Here is a 19,200-nt window from a genome sequence, read left to right on the forward strand (position 1 = left end):
AGAAGTGCACAAAGGGGACAAAGGTTCAACCATGCACAGCTAGTCTTAGCATGCACAAACACTAAACTAATCTGATTCTGACCTTGAAAGTCAACAATTACGTATTAAAAACCAAAAAAATCAACGAACACAAAGAGATGTTTTGTTTGAGATTAAAAAATCAAGATTCTGATTTTTCATATTTCTTTTTTTCTGGTTTGTTGGGTGGGTGGTGGGTTTGGGATTTTTGTTTTGTTTGCTTTGTGTTTTTTTCTCTTCCTTTTTTTTTTTTTTTTTTTTTTTTTTTTTTTAATGTACTTTTCCAGTAACAATAATACTGAGAACTAACCCAGAATCAGTGAAGGAAAATGCCATATCGTAATGTACTTGAGTCCTCAGAGTTCGGAAACTGTCTTTTTTTGGTGTTTCCCATCAGTAAACTAGATTAGTAATAATAATCCCATAGCAAAGGTCCACTGGAATATCTGATTAGCCCTTCTGTTTTGGTGGGAGTGTGAGGGGAATTCAAAAAGGGAATTTGACTGTGTCGTTTCCTATCCTCACTATAATATCCTGTTACTGAGCAGGTGTAGAAGAACAAGCCTGAAGTTATTTATGTAAAGTATCTCTCTGTAATAGAGCTTGTTTTCTGTGTTTCAAATAATTCTCTTCTTAATGTATTCTGTGCAAGCTCTCCTAAGAGAGGTACTTCTACTATGTATATTAGAAAAGCTGGAGCACCAAAGAAAGGTAATTGGAGTGGAAACTGTTGGAATAAGTAATGATAAATGAGATGAAATGTTAAGTTTGATTAATAGGGAGACCCAGAATGAGGTTGGGTTTGGTGGAACTAAAGGTAAGTGATGTCGAAGTAATATGGTGTATTAATGTCGAGCTTTTGTTTGGATTACAAGTGTGAAGGCAAGGCAGACTGGTAAAAATCAGCTGCAGTTAGGATGAAACAGACTTTTAAGTGGTTTTACCAAGTTTTACCAAAGTAGAGTAGTCTCCAAAGAAAGGTAGCAGACCTAAGTAGGATCTGTTATTGAGACTGTGAATGGAGGTAAGAGTAGAGTTCATTTACTGCATTTAATATCTCCACAGGAATTAATTCTATTCAGGCTCTCTGCCTTCAGGTGACTGTGAAGACTACTGCTATGAGAAAAATGATAAGAATCAAAACCACAGTTTGTATAACAGTATTGCCAGGAGCATGACTGTAAATGATACAGGATAATAAGTGATCCCCAATTTGTTCACGTTTTATGCTCAGATGATTTCCCATAGAAAAGAAAATGTCAGACAGGAGTTGAAAATTTGGTGCACAATCTGGACTCCTAGGGCACACTTTCGATCTTTTGTACTTATTCCTGTTTATCTTGATTCTTATTGGAGGTTTCTACATTGGCAGACTAAGTGAACGAAAAGCAAAGTAAAAAGGGGAAAAACCCGCACTCATGCATGAAAGTGGCTCACCTCTGTCCTATAATGCAGGAATGAATAATACAGACTGAGCAGACTGAGTTGGGAGTATCTTGAAGTAATGAAGATCCGTTTGTTGTGTTGTCAATTTAACATGATGGTTTCAACACAAAAGCTGAATAGATAATAGATTTTGCATATCTCTAATAGGTTCTGAAACTCCTTATGTAATGCACATATGTACATCCATTAAAACCACATAAGGTACCTCTCATGCTGTAAGTATCTATAAATCTGTGAGTATGATTATTATAAGTTTTTAGGTTGTGAATAGTGCATCACAAGAGACCACATTTAAAATAACGCGCTGATGAAGATGTGATTGATAATAATTTTTTTCTTTCCTCTGAGAAAAAGTATTGCGCTTTTCACCACCTCTTTTCTCTTATGTTCTGTCTTTTCTTGGACTTTTCCTGGTTGTTTCCTCAGTGACTCTCTCATATGAGTGTTGAATAGGGATATAAAAATTCTCAGTTCAGCACAACCAAATTGATATTGCTGTCCCAAAGACTACTACCATTTCTTCTCTTTGCTGTTATGCCAGATGGATTGTTCTATATCTACTGTATTTATTCAGGTCCACAATTGGATTTTCAGTATTGTAAACCTTTATTATACAGCTTATGCTAAAGTAAGATTGCATCTCTGAACTTGTACATTTTATTTTCACAGAAACAGACCTGTAAAGATGTTTATGTGGTGGTCCACTGTTTTACTTCTTGGATGCATTTTGCTGGGAGCAGACGGGTGGCCAGTCAAGGAAGGATTCGACTTTAGGCCCTATCAGCCCCTAGTACGATTACGGCACAAGGTATGGATTACTTTATAATTGTTCTTCCTTTCCTTCTATGTTCAAGGGCTAAGTTACACTCCAGCCTTGTCTTTTTTGTGTTTATTGGAGTAATGTTCAGAAATTAACCTCTTCAAAGAGAGTGACATAAGATCTGTTTTAGCTTCAAAAACTAAAGATTAGTTATTTCAACAGAAACTCAGAGGGAGAGCCAGGAGAGACTCTCTCTTAAAGCAACTGTCAGCATCTGCTTAAGGCAAGGACTTGTCCCAGTCCTCAGTGATCAGGGAAACTGCCAATCAAAGAAGAATAGTGTCAAAGTTAACCAATGAATAGAAACTTGTTTGCAAGAGGTAGATCTTCAAGATGTTTCCAGTGCTTGCCGAATTTAAGAGTTTTGGACCAGGGCATAGTGCAGATATTTTCTGAGTTACATGGTTCCTATATTCAACTGCTACATGCCATTCAAATTTTACCCACCTGATGCTTGTTTGTCATGAATCCAGGACTCCCAAAACAGTTCTCAGCTAACAAATCCTGCTCTTCTTCTGGTAGCTAAAGGGAAACTTCTGTGGTGGTTCTGTAAAACAAGGAAAAGGGCTGTAATATTTCCATGGGCTGTGTAAAGTTAGCATAGATCTGATCAACTTAATTCCTTCTTGGCATGGTAGTCATGGGAGCAGCATCTGAGGTGCCTCAAGACCTACAGTCAGGCCAAGAGAGAGAACAAAATTTTAACCTCTGAATTTTTGTGCTACAAGTAAAAGATCTGATTTATAGCTAGAAATTCTAAAGGCTAGTTTCTATTATTGTTTCAAGATAGTGCTAGTTTTATTTCTTAGTACTTTCTGTAAAGTATGAAAAGTATTTCTTTTTGGTCCTTACTTTAATAGAGAGACCCAACATTGTGTGATTCTGTCTCAGCATGTAAGGAGGAATTGGCAACATGAATTCTCAAACAAGTAAAACACTTGCCTATTAGCTAATTAATGTATGCTATGTAGATAAAATACAAAAAGTTTCTCAACAGATGGAAAATAAAATCTTAAAATTATACAATTATGCACCCTCTAGGGAATGTTCTCAATCAGTAAAGACTGAATCAGGCTACAGTCAAGGAAATAAACAACTGTATCAGCACACAGGTTTTTATGTTGAGTATTATTCAAAACTTTGTCTCATCACTTTATTTCCATTTGACAGCTGTAAGCAAACTAAAATAAAATAGCACAAGAAAAGTACTTTGAAATCTAGAAGGAAGAGAGAGACTAGTAATGAAACTGTGGAATGAATCATGTGTGAGAGAAATCACATGTGCAAAAAAACCGCAAAACAAAACCATGAAGACTGAGAACAGTGAAGGACAAAATGTGTGGTATGATTAGCATTATTTCTGAGATTAGATGGTCTCTGATATTAAGGAATGTGTGTGGAACTATTTATATGTTGGTGTTTCTTAATTATACTTTTTATATACTGATAACTCTCATTTAGTTCTTGGAATAGGGTTTTATAAACTTTCCAAGTTTAATATTGGGAGAATCACACATGGAAATATGCAAACAACATAAAAATAACTAAAATTAATATAAAATGTATTGAAAAATATGGTGGTTTTTTTCTTAGGCAATATGTCTAGATAAAAATTGTTTTAGTTTAGTTCAGCTTTTGGTATTAGGGACATGTATTCAAAAAACCTAGGAATATAAAACTTTTCTTAAGTCAAATTTTAAAACCAACTCTGGCACAGATATGCATATTCAAAATGTAAACAATATGGTAAAAGAAACTTTCTGCTTCAATCAAACAATAAATCAAGTGCTTAGATTAAGTTATGCTGATAGAATACTTACTACAAACAGATGATAATGAATATATGCAGTTGTATTGGCTTTGATCAGGCAATATGTATGTAATTTTACGTGTGCAAAGATTAAAAAAAAAAGTTAATCACTCTAGCTCTATTAAAAGGGAATTTATCTTGGACAATAGTCCAACCAGAGCAACCTTAAATTTCAACCTGCAAGGAAAAACAATCCTGTTGGTACTTAGGTATTATCTTGAAATAATGATTGTGTTTGTGGTGGAAACAGGCTTATTCATATCATAAAGGCTGTGTTGTTTTAAAAGGGATTTGAATGATTTCAACTTCTCATGCATAGAAATTACAAGTAGGAATTTAGTCTATATTATCAGTGTGATAATCTGAAAGTAAAAGAATAGCATTTCTATGGAAAAGAAACTTTATAAATAGGGGGAAAATTATGCATAAGAAAATGTTATTTTACTTTGAGCACTGGAACCAACTGCCCAAAGAGCTTGTTGAGTCTTCATCTTTGCAGATATTTAAAAGCTGTCCAGGGCAGCTTGTTGCTGGTGACCATGCTTGAGCAGGGAGATTTGACAGGGTGACCTCCAAAGGTCATGGCTGTTATAATGGTAATGAAGATCAAATGTTTGACTGCAGTGTTTATGTATGAAATATTCAAACCCAGGAAGAGATGACTTCTCTTGAACCAGAGCTGAGAAAAGATTATTACAAAGCACTTCTCAAAGTTGTTTTCAGTATCCTTCCCTTGTTTAACTGCCACGGCTTACATTTGTGTGGTTATGCTGAAAAGTACTAGACTGTGTCTGAACAGCATGTGAATTTCTTGTTAAGCCAGGTAATTCTTGGTTCTTCATTTGTCAAAACATTGGAGAAGTTTGTAAGGTACTTTCCATTTGGGAGTCTTCTTGCGTTGCTGCTGAAGTATTGTGAGCAATTTGTTAATACCTAGGTTCCCACCTGATATTGTTAGGAAGTATTTTTAGCATCCTAATGAATTTTCTTCTTGTAATTTGCATGCCTCTGACAGAGACCAATGTTTATGCAATGCCTTCAGTGAAAAAGTGTAGGCTCTGAGATTTCCAGGTATAAACAGGCAGGTGGCAGCCTGGCAGAATGGCAACAGTTGGCTGCCAAGCCTCTGTCAGACACTAAGAAGTATGAAATATATCCTGTACATCCATATGTATAGTCCAGAGCATGCCAACTCTGCCTATGTGACACATGCATGCACAGCCCTCCTTGGCAAGCCAGGGGGTTCACATGGTTTAGGAGGGAGTAATCCTGGTGACAGTGCGTTGTTTTTAATGATCTTGTCACGCTGGGGAGCAGTTCAGTTTTAGTCTGAAGGGACAGTCGGTGAAGATGTAACAGTCCTGTCCCCTGGACTCCTTTCAGTGAGGCCCAGCGCCGAGGTTAGGACAGTCGCGTTCCCAACAGTGGGGGCTAACCCCTCACTGAGAGCATGGGTGAGGGTGGGCTTGGGGGAACCTGGCAACAGAGAGGGGAGAATCCAGGGAAACCAGAGTTCAGCCTCAGCCTTAGCCTTGGCCTGTGCAGGATGCTCCATCAGAAAAGAGCTCGAGCTGAGCAGGAGCGTACGGAGGGTACGGCAAAGGGGGTATGCCAGCTTTCACTGCCTTCTGCTGATCTCTTGATTCAGACGTCTTTCTAGCTTTGTCCTGATTTCATCTTGTTTTACCAAAGGGCTAAGGGGAAGTAACTCAGCTCTGCAATCCTCACTCTTGTCTGTGGTATTTCTCCAGACTAAAATATTTCTTTTAACTTTCTGTAAAAACCCTGCCTTTCTCCCTTTTTCCTCTCCCCTTCTTACTGTTGCTTTTTGCTGGTAAATTCATCAGTTCAACCCTGATTCTCATTAAATTAGGGCTCAGGACTAGGTCCATTTAGGGGGTTTAGGTTATGTTAGAGTTAGATCCAGTTTAGAAGTGTTTAAGCACTTTGTTTGAATTAAACAAAGCAAGAGAAGAGTGTAAGCTTCTGTCCCAGCTAATTAAAATCAATTTTGAATGCACAAACAAAAAGCACAGAAAAGATCCATAAACTTTTAGGTTTTTGCCCAAATCTTATAAATTGTTCTCTCTCTGCTAAGAGCACTGAAATGTCTGTAAAGTATAGACAGGCTGAGTGTTCAATGATCTTACTGTCATTTAGGGTGTCATGAGACCCAAGAAAGAAAATAGTATTCCAGGATTCAAAAATAGCCTGTGCTTTCTCTGTGTTGTCTGGTCTCCAAACAACCTGAGATTTATAGTTCACAGTGTCTATCTGGAAAATCTGTTTGCTTGCAGGATCTAAGAAGTCATAAAATTTGATCCTCTAAAATCCTCAGTCCTAGAGAGAAAAGGAAAAAAAAATCTATTGAAGATGAGCAGTGAATCCTGAGGACTAAGAGCTTTTCCTGTCATGTCAGTGCTGTTCTCAGCTTTAAAGTAACATGAGAGTTTTCTTCCTTCTGATGTTCCATAAGCACAGTATCTATGTCCTATGCAAATTCCAGGATTAGAAGTAGCAAGACTCAGTTTTAATTTTTTTCCCTCTTAATCACTTGCATTAAAAAGTGTGTGTATTTTTTTTAACCCCATTACAATAACTGTGCATTAATAAGCTAATATCAATTAAACATTTTATTTTTGTTAACTCTCACCGCATGCTCAAAACATATTTTAAATCTTAGGAAAGTTGCTTCTAAAATCTCCCTGTAAAATTTCTTCTATAATCCTTCTTCCAACTAGTCAGTCACTTGGTGGGTGGAGACTCAAAATCTGGAATTAAGGCAAGGCTGATTCCTCCTTTCAAGGTGCTTGCTGATACATATTAGCAATGACTATCCATAAACTTGTAAAATCAAGAGGGCCAGTCAGGGAGCAAAGGGGCATCTTAACTACTCCGATGAACCTTTTGCTCTATCTTATTTGTTCTTGTTACTGAACATCATCACTGTGGAAAAGATTAATATCAACCAAATATTTTGAAGCATGATGAGATTCATGTATTATTTACCTTTTGATTGACACTGGTTTTTTAATTTCACGTGCCAAGTTGGCAGCAAAGAATAGAATATAACATACTGGTGTACTGAGGCAATGTAATAATCTTCTCTGGTAGTCAGCTTGGCCTTCTCATGTTGAATCCTGGAAGAAGGATTTCCAGTTACCTTCTGGATAGATAAGAAATGTTTTCCATCTTTTTGGTATTTGGGATTCAATGCAAACACAATCTGTATCAGCTATCATTTCAGATATTTGACTAGCATGTTTTCTCATATTCTATTATGATGGCAAATTGTCATCACAAATTGCAATTGCAGTAATAGCAAAACAAAACCAGGAGAGATTTTTTTTGCATATTACTTGAGGTGATTTTCTCCTATTTAAATTTCTACAGTTTGGATTTCTAAGATCATGAAGGAGAACAAATACTTGAAGTCTATGTTCATGAAATCTGACTCTTTTCCATAGTTTCCTTGTTGCCTCTTAATCTTCAGGTCCTCAAGACTACTCTGTAATTTAATTCCATCTCTTTATTCTTTTTTTCTATCAAAGAAATGCTTTATTTTAGTCTTTTCGGTTGCTTCTTTTTATCAATCATTTTCCCCATGGATTTAATACCTCTATTTATTACCTAGAAGATGTAGACTTTTTTTGTCTATATTAGCCTTTATTATCTTGATTTGTTAAAATGAAAGTGATATCCTGTAGCATAGAGAATGCTTATAATGTAGAGAAATAACATGCAAAAATCAATATAAAATTATATTAAGCAATAAGTATGGTATATAACAGTTTTGTTGGTATGTAGACAAACTGGGCTGTACCCCAGATTCTTTTTCTTTTTTCTTAACTAAATAATGATCAACTTAGTTTGTGGTTTATTTTTTCACCACTTATTCTGGTTATCTATTTAAATTCTGTTTTTAAATGAAAATAATTATGTAGTTTAAGCATTGGCTTTTGTGTTGGGTTAGCATGGCCTAGTTTTTATAGCAGGGGGGCTGCAAAGGACATTCCCTCATGTCCAACACAGCCGACATCATCTGGTTGCAGGATGGACTCATTGCTGACCAAGGCTGACCCAATCAGAAATGGTGCTAACCCCTGTGATAGGATATTTAGGAAGGAAGAAAAGTTACTGTGCAGATATAACTGCAGTAAGCAAAGAGCAGAATGAAAATAAGCGAGAGGAACAGTTCTGCAGACACTAATGTCTGTGCAGAAGGAGAGGAGGAGGTGTTCCATGTGCCCCAGCACAGATTCTCCTGCAGCCCATGGTGAAAACCATGATGCAGCAGCTTTGCCCCCCATGGAGGACCACGGGGGTGCAGAGATGCATCTGCAGCCCATGAAGGAAACCCACACCAAAGTAGGTGGATGCCTGAAAGGAGGCTGGCAGGGACCTGCAGGCCTATGGAGAGAGGAGCCCATGTTGGAGCAGGTTTCCTGGTGGGTCTTGTGACTCTGTGGGGAACCCATGTTGGAGCAGTCTGTGCCTTTTGAAGGACTGCATCCTGTGGAAGAGTGACACATGTTAACAACAGCAGCATTATGTGGAGAACTGTTGCAGAAGGGTTGGATTCAGGTTGGAGAACTTCATGAAGGACTGTCTCCCAGGAGAGGAACCCCATGCTGGAGCAGGGGAAGGGTTTCTCTCCCTGAGAAATGGCAGGAACAATTTGTGATTAACTGACCAAACCCCTCACTCCTCATCGCCCTGCGCTACTGAGGCAGAACAAGTAGAACTCAGGAAGGAGGGGGGAGTGGGGGAAAGGTGTTTTTAAGGTCTTTACTTCTGGTTGTCCTGCTCTGATTTTGTTAGCAATAAATTCAGTTAATATATCTAATTCAAAGCTGCTTTGCCTGTGTCATTATTTGGCACAGACTGGCCAAATCACAGATGAGTGATCTCTCCCAGTCCTTAACTCATGAACCTTTCATTATATTTTCTCCCTCCTGTCTACTTGTGGAGGACATTGATAGAACAACTTTGGTGGGTGCTGCCATCCAGCCAGGGTCAACCCACTACAGTTTTAAACATTAGTGTACAATGATGTATTCCCAACTGAGGAAGTGTAAATAACAGAAAGAAAACTCTTTCTTACATTGGGCTTTAGTATAAAATCAAATTGAAATATTTGTGCACTAATAGACTCCTTTTAAATTTGCCCCAATTAGATTGGCTAAATATTACATTTTGCATCCATGTTTCTTTTCAATACCTATATTTTAAAACATTATTAATACTTTTATTCCTATACTTTGTGTGGTAGAAAAACAAGTTCAGAATAAATTATCTCCTTTTAGGACTGGGAAAATATATCAGCATTTTAAACTCTTTTTTTTTCATTGCTTACTTTTTTCTAACTATGTTTTCAGTTTTCATTTTGAACTGTGATAATTTTACTAGGCATGTGATGTGCAGTTGGAGCACAAGTTGGTATTTTTTAGATAAAACCATATTTAATGAAATAGTACTATACCTTTTTCTTTTTTTTTCTATTACAGTAGCCGCTGTTCTGATTTTATGTTACCAAGATGTCAGGTTAAACAACCCATCTGTACTTCCTGTGAACCATGGGTTTTGTAATCTTGCAGTGCAAATATTTGCCATCACAATAGCTGAGCAATTTATTAGCATTTATTATCCTGATCAGTTTAATTTTTTTTTTGCTTGAAATCTTTTCAAGGAGGCATGATAAGAATCATTGTTCTGTTTTTATGTGTATTGGGTTTAAGTATATTTGACTTGGCTTTCTTAAGCAGCCTTTCATTTTGAGAATTTTTTAACCGAAATGCTCTGTGATTTCATCTCCATTGTTTATAAAGAAAAATAGCAGTGAGGAAGTCCTCTTCTCTTGTCAACTTCCTCAAACAGGCTGTGCTTACCTTAAAACGCCTTCACTTCTGGGTAAGGTGACTGCTAGATCGCAGTAGTTGTTATGACACATTATTTTTTTCTCTTTTATAATTACTGGTGGGATCATATAAGTAGTCCAGCTCAAGGGTATTGTATATGTTCCTGATAAGTTGTTCCATGGTAAATCATACCAGACAAGAACACTACATATATCAGAATGCTTAAATCTCTTCAACCATGAACTAAGGGAATGTGATGTCTCTCATTTTCAGATTTTTTTTCCATTATGAAGAAAACCCAAACAGCAGCATTAATAACAGCAACAAAAAACCCCAGACTCCTTTTCAAAAAAAAAGAGGCTAAAGGATAGGATACTGTTGAAACCATTTAAGGTTTTGGTATCCATGCCTAGGCCTGAAACAAAAAACAACAAAAAAAAACCAAAAAAAACCCAAAAAAAAAAAAAAAAAAAAAAAAAGAAAAAAACCCCCCCAAAAAAAAGGAGAGCTTAATTACAGCCTAATGAAAAGGTGTCTAATTACATCTTTTTTCATATTGTTATGCATTGATATAACTACAGTTCCATAACCATAGTGTTAAGAATGTGGAAGCTTAATGTCTGAAAACTAACATTCAAAACAAAGCTCCCCCAAACTTGAATAACACAAAAATGTTGCTGTTTGACTTCATTAAAATTGCTCACAGAATCATAGAATGGTTTGGCCTTGGAACATATCTTAAAGATCAGCTGCCCCCTGCCTTCTCCTCTGTGGGCTGAAGAACCCCAAGTCTCTCAGCCTGTCTTCACAGGAGAGGTGCTTCAGTCCTCTGAGCATCTTTGTGGCACTCCCTGAACTCACTCCAGCAGGTCCATGCTGGAGATCCCACAGCTGAATATAGTACTGGAGGTGAAGTCTCATGAGATGCCAGAGATTAATAAAGCATTTTTGTTTCCCTTGACACATCTTTTTTAGTTTTTTGTAGTTTTTAAGTTATCATTTAATGTACTTTGTTAACTATGCTCAACTGCATTTATACTATTTATATAAATGAACACTGTATAAATAATGCAGTGTATGAACAGTACATTTATGTGAACTAAGTTTAATAGCAATAAATATTTTTATAACATTGCATAATATTAATAGCATCTGCTTAATGTTCATGGTCAGTTCTGTCAAACAACTTTATGGAATTGAATTCGCCTACCTAATGCATTCTAACAAAATAGTATTTGAAATAAGAAAACTCTAGCAAGCTTATTCTGTGACCCTTCTTCCAATGAAAACAAACTAAACAAAAAATATTATTAATTTGTTTCATGTATTGCCTGTAAGTCTGGTTATGTAACCTGGAATAAGCAGCCTATAATTCAACTCCATTTTCTGGGGACGAGTAAGGCCTATCACTCTCTTGAGGCATCAGTGGAATTTTTATTTCACTGATGGTTCATGAAAATGCCATTACTTTCTATTACTGTTACCTGAGAATTATTGTCGTGCATCAATGCAAGTCATAAAGCACTAATACATTGTTTTAATAGAATTTATTAAACTTGTTGGTATATGTGTCATTTTTTGGTATTGCATACTTTGATGCTGCAATTCTGAAATTAATAGTGCCTACTGCATTGCAGTAAACTGTTCCCTATATTTTAAAGGCCTAATCCCTCTGAAACAGATAGTGGTATTTTTATAAAGGTCTGAGAAACCATTGCATTGGTCAGTCTGACTTTCCATACAAAGCTCACGTATTTATTTTTCTTTCATTCCTACTTTAAGTGAGGCATGAGTAAAGCATGCCTTTCAAAGAAATTATTGAATCTTAAAATGTTTTCTATACCTTTGTATTTTCAAAAATTTGATGGTTTATTATTAGCAGTTAATAAAGAACAGAACTTACCATTTGGATACATCTGTCTTGTTTTGTCAGTGACTGCTTCCTGGGATCTGCTCCATCATTAGATGGAATAAATTCAAACTCATTGGTTCAGCACAAGGAAATGTTTGCAAGACATTATTTGAAATTTATTATTCATAACAAGCCCTCTGTTAATTTTTGTTTGCTTGTATCAGTCTAAGACAGGGAAGAAAAAGAGATGTAATATATGTATGTAAAGGAACTGTAATTCAAAATACAATATTATCAATTAGATTAGAACTTCAGCTGTTTACTAGATTGTTCTTTCAGCTCTCTGCAACTTTTTTTAAGCTAATTGTTTCCAACATGAATGCCAAGAGACAGTAACTAAAAGCCTTTACAGTACATTGCCTACTGCACAGTTGGAAAGCTGTAACAAATTGTTAGCATATCTGTAGAGTATATAGCCGCACTTCATAATTCATTTTGAAAAATACGTTGAAATTCACCAATCAAATACTGAGTTAATCCTGAATTTTCTAAGATTCAGAAGTATTTCTTCATAGAAGAAATTATGATTCTAATTTTACTTTCTAGTTTCCTAAATGTCACACAGTAGGTAATATGATATAACCTTTCATCAAATCTCTGGTTTAAATGAATGTATTCCTCAAACAAAGAATGGAATACTTTACAAAAGGGCAGTTGCAATTGATTAATATTCATATCATGAACCTCTCTTTTGCTTTGCTACACTACCTTATCTGCCCTTATAAGATAAATGGTAGAAACCTGTTTGTAACCTAGCAATGTCTCAGCATACTAGTTTTAATCAATACTAGTAGACATACTACAGTTTTTACCCATAATTATGTCTTAATGCAGACTAAATATTACTTGCATTCCTGTTTTGTAAGAAGGTAATTGACTTTTATGCTGTCCTATCTATACTCCCTAATAGTCATTCTTCCTGTAGATTTTCCTCTATCTGTACAAAAATTTGGCAAGAAGAAAAATAGGATCTGAATGAGTCTCAGACAGACCGAATAATAAAAAAAGCAAAATACATTATGTGGTTTTAGAAAATTACACTTAAAACCACCTCTTAAATTTAAGAAGAAAAACGAAGAGAGAGAGATTTTAGGCAAATTACTTCCATTAATGTCATTGGGAATTCTGTGGCTAAGATCCACCTGTAGTAGCTTGTGGGTTTTTGTTGTTGTTGTTATTTTTCTGTTATTGTTTTGTTTGTTGGGGGTCTTTTTGTTGTGTTTTTTTTTTTTTTTTTTTTTTAATACTGTATCCTAGAACCTCCTGGGATAATTCAGAATGCTAAAGTGTTGCTTCTTGGAGATGCCTTTCCCCCTTTGTTGCCTATTCAAATCTAGAGTGTTCTCAGATAATTGCAAAATGTATATATATATGTATATATACTGAATATGATTCTGAGCTATGTTAGATAAGTATATTCATCTGCAGCACCTCACTAACTGTCCTTTGTTACTGCATTTCTTTCTTGGTAGGCTTGAAGAAACTATATCTTATGCTGTCTGTGCATGGGAAAATAATAGTACACTGAGTGACTGAGCATATGAAGTTTAATGCAAAATATGCAAAAGTAGCATTAATTACTTCTGTGAAGTCATTATTTGTCTACTCCTCCTACTTAGTGAGGAAGAGCTGTAGCCTGGATTTAGCTTCATAAATTGGCTTGTAAAATCTTCAGTATATAAGTGGTTTTGTTCATAGCAGTACATGTTTTAATGCAAAAGTATACACTTCTGCTGCTGCTTAAACCACACATTAAGCATCTTAATGCTTAAAGCATTATAAAAACAGCAACACTGCACAGCAGTATAAAATTGGTAGAACGTTTTTCTGTCATGTGCTGTGAAACTGCCTATAAATTCTGAATGTATTTGGTCTATCATCAAAGAACTAAGTCTGAAGACATCATATTAAAGAAGCTATAGTTACACTGTATTTCTGTAAGAGTGAGCTGCCTAAGAAATCTATGCAGAGTAGTCTTCTGCTTCTGTAAAATGAAAGATTATATTTGGTCTTTCGCAACAGTTTCATTGGGCCTGCAGCATCATTAGGATTCCTCTTGAACAAGGTCTTACATTGGAAACAAAAGAAAAAAAAAAGAAAAATTTATAGTGCTACTAAACACCAAAAATTAGAGAAATAAGAATCCTTGAACTTAAGGATAAAGTCCTAAACTACTACTCAGCTGCCTTTCAACTGCAAGAGAAATCAAGGCTTATAGGTCCTTTTGGTGCTTATTTGTCTTGGGAGCTACCTGCAGCCTGCTGCACGCAGGTCTTTATACACTAGGCTGCATTGTTTTGGAAATGTGTCTCGATGGATTGTGAACTAATGATCATGAGCTAAAATGTACTAATCTGACTGCTTTAAGATCCAAGGCTGCCTTTAAGAATAATATATGCCCTTGCAACTATCTAGGTTATTTGCTTTTATATCAGACAGGCTTAAATAGGAAAACCTCCGGAACTTTGTGTAGAACTTCTTCTGTTGACTTTTCATCCACAGAAATCACGCACTTTGTGGAAGCCTGGTCTAGAGATAGTTTTTCTTCAGACTATGTGTGTAGACATAGACAAGGTGATTTTCAACTTTTTCATATCTTTATTTCTTCTCTCCTTTCCCTTGGCTTTTAAGGCATTGCAATCTGCTTGCAGAGAGGAACAACTACTTGTAGCTTACCTTCCTGGGTCTGCCATGATTGTTCTTCATGTTCCTCAGGGACCTAAATCAGCAAACCAAGAACCAAATCAGTGTATTTCACAGTTTACCCTTCCTGCCTCTGTGGGTGGACTTTTCTTGATTTGCTTTTGGTTTTAATGACAATCATTTCACCCTTGTATCAAGGCTCCTCAAATACTGTTGGGTTGCTTTTATATAGATTCATGAATTCAAGACTTCATCATGTTTTCTCCACAGGCCTGTAAGGCTTACTCTTAGGGCTGTAATATTTAGTAATATTCCTGGGAACACCATTAATTCTGAAAACTTCAACAGCTTTATATATTACCTTATTTTTGCCTAGCAACCTTGCTTCACATCTTGTTTCCTTCACATAATCTTATATTCATGTGATGCCTTAATCAATACCAGAAAAACTTGTGGCATATTATTTTCTCAGAATTTGCTGCTGTAAATGGTGGCAATCTCTAAGAAGACTGGGCTGTGTATGCAGAATACCAGTTCAAGAATCCTGCTGCAAACATTAAACTAAAAAGCTTTCTGCAGTAAACAGTGCTCTGACAAGAGCAAGAGGAAAATGGTTCACTTTTTGCACATTCTTTCTTCCTTACCATAGTAAGCAAGGCCTTGCTTACTGCTGCTTAACAGAACAGCTTTACAAATGGAAATGCCATTGCTTCTGCTTTGCATGCATTTTTAGTTTAAATTGCAATTGTACTGCTGTTGCTAAGAGTCTGCTGAAGTCTGATTCTGTAAAACTTCTTTGAAACACAAATGTTCAGCCTAATGTCACTGATCAAATTGGGTCTGAGAATAGTTTACCAAATTGCTTTGTGCAATATGTGTGCTTGTACTCCCTGGCTGTGACCATGCTGCTATTTCACCATGAATGAAAAGTTTCTGTACATTTGTAATTCAGATTTCTTGTATTTAAAGTTGCTGTATTAATTTAAGTGAATATATTGTTAATTCAGCTACTATAGCTTGTACGTGCTTTAACAATAATAACTGTTCTGGTATCTCTCTTAATAAACCCTTTTCTGTAATAAAAATGATATTATAATTATTATTATTATCTCTATAGTACCCCTACTGCAGAATTAGCCATAAAGGTAATGAGAACAAAACTGATCTCTGCATTTTAACTATATTTTATTATATGTCTAATGGTATATGTATAACTTTTCATTATAAAATTCTAGAAAAGCAAGGAAGTTTGCACTCCCTTTTTCATCAGCTTCTGTAATTAATGGTGTATGTTTTTTAAATTATTTAAATGTTTGTCACATGTCAAGGACAATCTACCATATGCTTTACACTAATTAGTACTTTGTTTATTTTAGGAATTTGATTAATTAAGCAGCCATTTTTTAAATAGAGCCGGCATAGCAAAGGAGGCTTCATCTGAGTTTTCCAAAGATAAATAAGGCTTCACTTCTTTATCAGCAGCCCAGTCTGGCAGACACATACCCAGATCCTCAGCAGATGATTCAGGCAGAGCCATAACTGGGGTTCTGTATGAAATACAGTTATGTAGTTTGTCTTTTAAAAACACAGAATTAAGTGGCAGTCAGAATGCTTCTATGTGCAACATTCTAGGTTTATAAACACTAATTTTCTTTCAAAAAGGGAAAATCCAAACAAAATCCACATGATATATATTTAAATGAGCCTAAGAAACAAGCTTTACTGTTTCTTATGTGGTTGGTGTATTTTCTCAGTCCTAGAATATCATCTACCTTTACAGATCAGCTCTTGTCTTTCTTGTAAATAGCTTTGTACCCTCATGGTAAGTTAAGAGTCCTTTTGACCATCTCTCTCTACACCCCTTATTGCTAATAGGAAGCCCTTCTAAATAAGACTTGGTACTATGGCAACCTTATTTAGCAAACATGGCATTTCTGAATAGTGACAATATCGATTTTTAAGAGATATTGATACTGTTTGTGTATTAAGACAGAAAAGATAGCGCTAGAAAAGGAGCTTTTATACGTTTGAAAAGCATTTGTATATTTAAATAAGTTTATTTGCAGAGCCTCATTTGATTTATGTTGGAAATATTTTATAACTTATGATTTGTAACAATAGTAATTTTTATGGTCAACTATCTGTGTTTCTTTGGATTTCACAAACATAGCAGAAAGTCTGACATTGTTTACATGAAAGGTTTACTTTAAATTCAGCCTTTTTGGGCACACAGGAAAGGTTTCTTTACTGTTCTAATATGTTCTGCATCGATACATTTCATCAGGCTGATACACTGTAATGCAACACAAAGCCATAAAATGCCATAGAACCTGTCTGATTAATTTGTTTGGAGAGTCTTAAATTCAAAATCATTTTGCTATATTGAAGCTGATAAAAAAACCCTAGAATGCAAAATGGTTGGTCCTGTTAACAGATGGCTCATATCAATAGGTACCATCATAGTGTTGTAGTTCATGTAATCATTCTGGACATAAATATCTAGAATGATTACATGAATGAATTTATATATATACATATGTTTGTGTATATATATAAAATTTCTTTAAAAATTATTTATATATTATTTTTGATTGTTAACATGTTAGGTAAAAATATTTTGTTTATATATCATAATGCAATGCAGGAGAAAAATAACAGAAATGTGTAATAGTGGGTTTATAAAGTCCTCCACACAAGTGTTTATACAGAAGTACATATTACTTAATACCATGATGCTTGCATATTTATGTACTTTCTAATAGTATATGGGTAGAATTTTGTTCAGTCCAATCAGCATTAAAAGCCTAGCACAATGCACAAACGCAGGTGGAAATAAATGTCATTATGAACAATTAATTTACTCAATGTTAAAAAAGTTCATTTACCTCTCTCACATTTCAACACCCTGAAAATTTTGTTTCTTTGTTTGTGTGTTTCCCATCAGGATGAGCAGTTTCTATTTCCCTGTGCATCTAAAATTAATTTTCCTAAGTTATAGGTGCTTATAGAGTTGGCTCACTAGCATAATTCACTGCTTCTTAGTGATTTTCTACAGAAAATATTTCACATAATTTATGTTTCAATATTAAGGAGGAATCTGCATTTATTTCACCCTCACTATAAACTTGTCTGTATTTTTAACTCTGTTTTCTGTTGAAAAGTCTGATCTAGCAAGATTTCTCTAGGCAGAAAGCTATTTTCTGAGTTTAGAGATGCTACACCCAGTCTAATCACTGGTTAATTTTGAAATTCCTTGAGGTGAAAACACTTTTCTTTCTGTCTGGATGCTTTTTGCTGCTACCAAGCATCTTGGCCCAAGAAATATCACACTGAGGTTGGTCTATCAATTGCTAAGAAAGTCTTTTGTTTCTAGTTTGAATGACAACTTCAAATTAAAAATTTGAGTATTTTGAAAAAGCTAAGTCGTGAAAATTTGCTTCAAAATCTTCAGCTTAAATTAAAGAAAATAAAGATATTAGAAAAAAATAGATCTGAAAATATATCTGCAGTTAAATTCCTCCTTTCCTTTAAATCTTAACAACTTTTCTTATAATAAACCCCACGTTTTTTATTAATTGGAAAATTCCATCTAAATCAATTTGTTTTTAACTCTGAACTTTGCCAAGTTTGTTGCTCTCTCTTCTTAAAAACTAATTCTCATCCTAATTGGTGTTTCTTTTCTTTGATATCAATATTTGACTTTGAATATTGCTTTCCTGCAGTAAGGGTACTCTGATCTAGTAATCAATTCTTGGATTAAGTCTTTAGAATCTATTGCAGCTTTGTTGGCAAAAAATCCATTCTTCTGATTTCAAACTAAAGAAGGCAGAAAAGACTAGTGAGTTGTGTGGAACTGAGTAGTGTCTGTGGAGCTCATAAAATTGCATTATCTGAATGCTGACACGACTTGCTACATCTTGACTAAATCTTGGTGGTTGGTTGATATTTTAATAAACACAGACTTAATATGGACAAGATTCCTCTAAGCTTACACCGGCCTATTAAAGGCTAGGTTTCACTCCATGACTTCTAAAAATATAGAAAATAAAAACTAAATGCAAGTTTTCTTTTAGAAGACTAGGAGACAGTGCTAGACAGATCCTCTAAACTAGATGCTGGCAGTAGTGTAAAATGGAACATAAAAGAAATTAAGTAATGCTAAAACTATTGTTTTAAATTTAGTATAGAATGAAAATCAGAATGGCATGAAAATTGATACTGGTAAATTCAGCACATCATATCCATTATTTCAGGAAATACCATTTGCTGTGTTTAGGATATACTACAAACGTATCTAGTATGACACTTTTTTTTTTTTTTTTTTTTTTTTTTTTTTTTTTAAATTTGCTAGTGTTTCCAATGTAGTCATGGAGAACTTTGAAAACAAGAAAAGAGTCAGTGACTTATATTTGTAAAACTGGGTTGCAGGGGATAACAAAAATTATGCATCGCTAGCCATTATTATTTATTATTTCAAAAAATTAAAGAAGTTGTATTAAGTATTTAAACAATTAAATATGTCTTAGTTGTTTCAGGATAAGACTGCCTTGTGCTGAAGTTAATGGTAACTAAACATTTTTGTGTCCCTGTGAATTAGAAAATGTTAACAGACGTACTGTTAAAGGACATATGTATTGATGTAGAAATACTAACTTCTTTCTATAGATTTCTATGTACCATCTGGATACCTTTA

The 19,200-nt window shown here is 35.1% G+C and overlaps 1 protein-coding gene across 2 annotated transcripts in view; it reads left to right on the plus strand.

The window, feature by feature from the left end:
• Window positions 1-19,200, plus strand: part of FSTL5 (follistatin like 5) — a 305,571-nt gene that overhangs the window by 57,160 nt on the left and 229,211 nt on the right. For both annotated transcript variants that reach the window (XM_066317637.1, XM_066317638.1), the window contains exon 2: window positions 2,134-2,272. In XM_066317637.1, coding sequence (XP_066173734.1) covers window positions 2,150-2,272 — 123 coding nt within the window. In that variant the 5' untranslated portion in view covers window positions 2,134-2,149. The remainder of the gene's footprint in view (window positions 1-2,133; window positions 2,273-19,200) is intronic.

This window comes from Sylvia atricapilla, chromosome 4 (assembly GCF_009819655.1).
Source record: "Sylvia atricapilla isolate bSylAtr1 chromosome 4, bSylAtr1.pri, whole genome shotgun sequence".
NCBI classification, from domain to species: Eukaryota; Metazoa; Chordata; class Aves; order Passeriformes; family Sylviidae; genus Sylvia; species Sylvia atricapilla.